General features: G+C 42.8%; 1 protein-coding gene across 1 annotated transcript; it reads left to right on the top strand.

The window, feature by feature from the left end:
* The first annotated feature begins 1,100 nt into the window (after positions 1–1,100).
* LOC139457072 (uncharacterized) lies at positions 1,101–1,580 on the top strand. The gene has a single exon (XM_071238515.1). It carries the CDS (start codon positions 1,101–1,103, stop codon positions 1,578–1,580), a length of 480 nt encoding a protein of 159 aa, XP_071094616.1.
* The last annotated feature ends 419 nt before the right edge of the window (positions 1,581–1,999 follow it).

Here is a 1,999-nt window from a genome sequence, read left to right as displayed (position 1 = left end):
AAGACACGGGGTTAACTATTAGCCAATACCTCGCTAGCTTTGATGTTTATATTGTATTTACTGACCTCGAGCTATATCCTTTATATCCACCGTGAACAGGACACTAGATCGACCTCACCACCCACGTGTGACATTTGCCAGCACGATACAAAAGATTACCTGGTTACAAAACACACAACGCGAACAGTAAACATATCAATATCACATTACAATTCCTCTATCGATGAGAATTTTTTGAGCACTAGCTTGTTTGGTTGACGATTAGTCTCACTAATAGCTCGACATCAGTTAAACAGAAGTCACGAAGCGGCATAAAAGACCTGGTCATTGGAGTGCGTATTTCCGCCGTTCCACAATCTCACAACCCCGCGAACAGCACGTGTGTGGCTGGAATAGGCACTACAGGTTACAACGCCACTGATGACTAGGCGTGTACCGATAGATCGATGTATCGTATTATGCATGCCCTAATCGATGACGAATCAACATAGATCGTTGACACTGATACTAAACTACTGGTAAATATCGTTAGGCTGAAACATTGTCAGAACTCTACTGACGACCATGTATGAAGCGACCTCGCTATTCTGTATTTGAGAAACCCGGAGGGTGTGAATCTACAGATTGGAGTGATTTCTCCGACTTGTGGTGGATATTTCATTTCTCTGCAAAATTTCAGAATGGCCTTTAGTTGAGTCAGAATGACCTTTAGTTGAGTCAGAATGGCCTTTAGTTGAGTCAGAATGACCTTTAGTTGTGTCAGAATGACCTTTAGTTGAGTCAGAATGACCTTTAGTTGTGTTAGAATGACCTTTAGTTGAGTCAGAATGGCCTTTAGTTGTGTCAGAATGGCCTTTAGTTGAGTCAGAATGACCTTTAGTTGTGTCAGAATGGTTAGTGAATTCCTGGTTCAGAATCATCAACTGCAACCACAAAAACGTGACGTCATCACCATGCCTAAAATCAGAACCATGCTTCAGACATAGGACCCTAATCTGAGTTCACCCATGCCTGACAACTGACAACACTATGTATCAACACTATTACTGCTGCTACTGCTACTCGCACTACTTCTACGACGACTACATGTACAAAACACTATGAATTACTGCCACTACTTCTACAACGACTGCAAACACTATCAATACTACGACTGCTACTGCCACTACTTCTACAGCGACTGCAAACACTATCAATACTACGACTGCTACTGCCACTACTTCTACAACGACTGCAAACACTATCAATACTACGACTGCTACAGCCACTACTTCTACAACGACTGCAAACACTATCAATACTACGCCTGCTACTGCCACTACTTCTACAACGACTGCAAACACTATCAATACTACGACTGCTACTACTTCTACAACGACTGCAAACACTATCAATACTACGACTGCTACTATTTCTACAACGACTGCAAACACTATCAATACTACGCCTGCTACTGCCACTACTTCTACAACGACTGCAAACACTATCAATACAACGACTGCTACTACTTCTACAACGACTGCAAACACTATCAATACTACGACTGCTACTACTTCTACAACGACTGCAAACACTATTAATACTACGACTGCTACTGCCACTACTTCTACAACGACTGCAAACACTATCAATACTACGGTTGTTGCTGCTACTGATTCTATAGCGACTGCAAAAACTATTCACATTACGACCTCTACTGACGGTACTACAATCTCTGCGAACAACAAGTTACCATCTTGTTGTCTGTTACCGACACAGTTAGTACCTTAATGACTAAATGACTACAAAAGTGTTCTGATGCAGATTATACGTTCAACGGCGTATGGGTCAGTAGACGGATGTGCTGGTCAGGGGAATAACAGCACAGACAACAACCTACCTAAAAGGGAAAATGGAAATTGAATCTTCCTCCCCCGCTCCCCCTGGGACTCTCCAACAAAGTATGCTGGTCGTGAGATGCGACCTTATGGATGGGGTGGTCCAGTCCGGTGAGATGCGA

This window comes from Haliotis cracherodii, unplaced genomic scaffold (genome assembly GCF_022045235.1).
Source record: "Haliotis cracherodii isolate W230 unplaced genomic scaffold, xgHalCrac1.p SCAF_12, whole genome shotgun sequence".
Lineage (NCBI taxonomy): Eukaryota > Metazoa > Mollusca > Gastropoda > Lepetellida > Haliotidae > Haliotis > Haliotis cracherodii.
This window is presented reverse-complemented; position numbering and strand designations above follow the sequence as displayed.

Excerpts from the sequence above, each read along its gene's own strand:
- LOC139457072 (XM_071238515.1), top strand. The coding sequence starts at position 1,101 with ATGAATTACTGCCACTACTTCTACAACGACTGCAAACACTATCAATAC.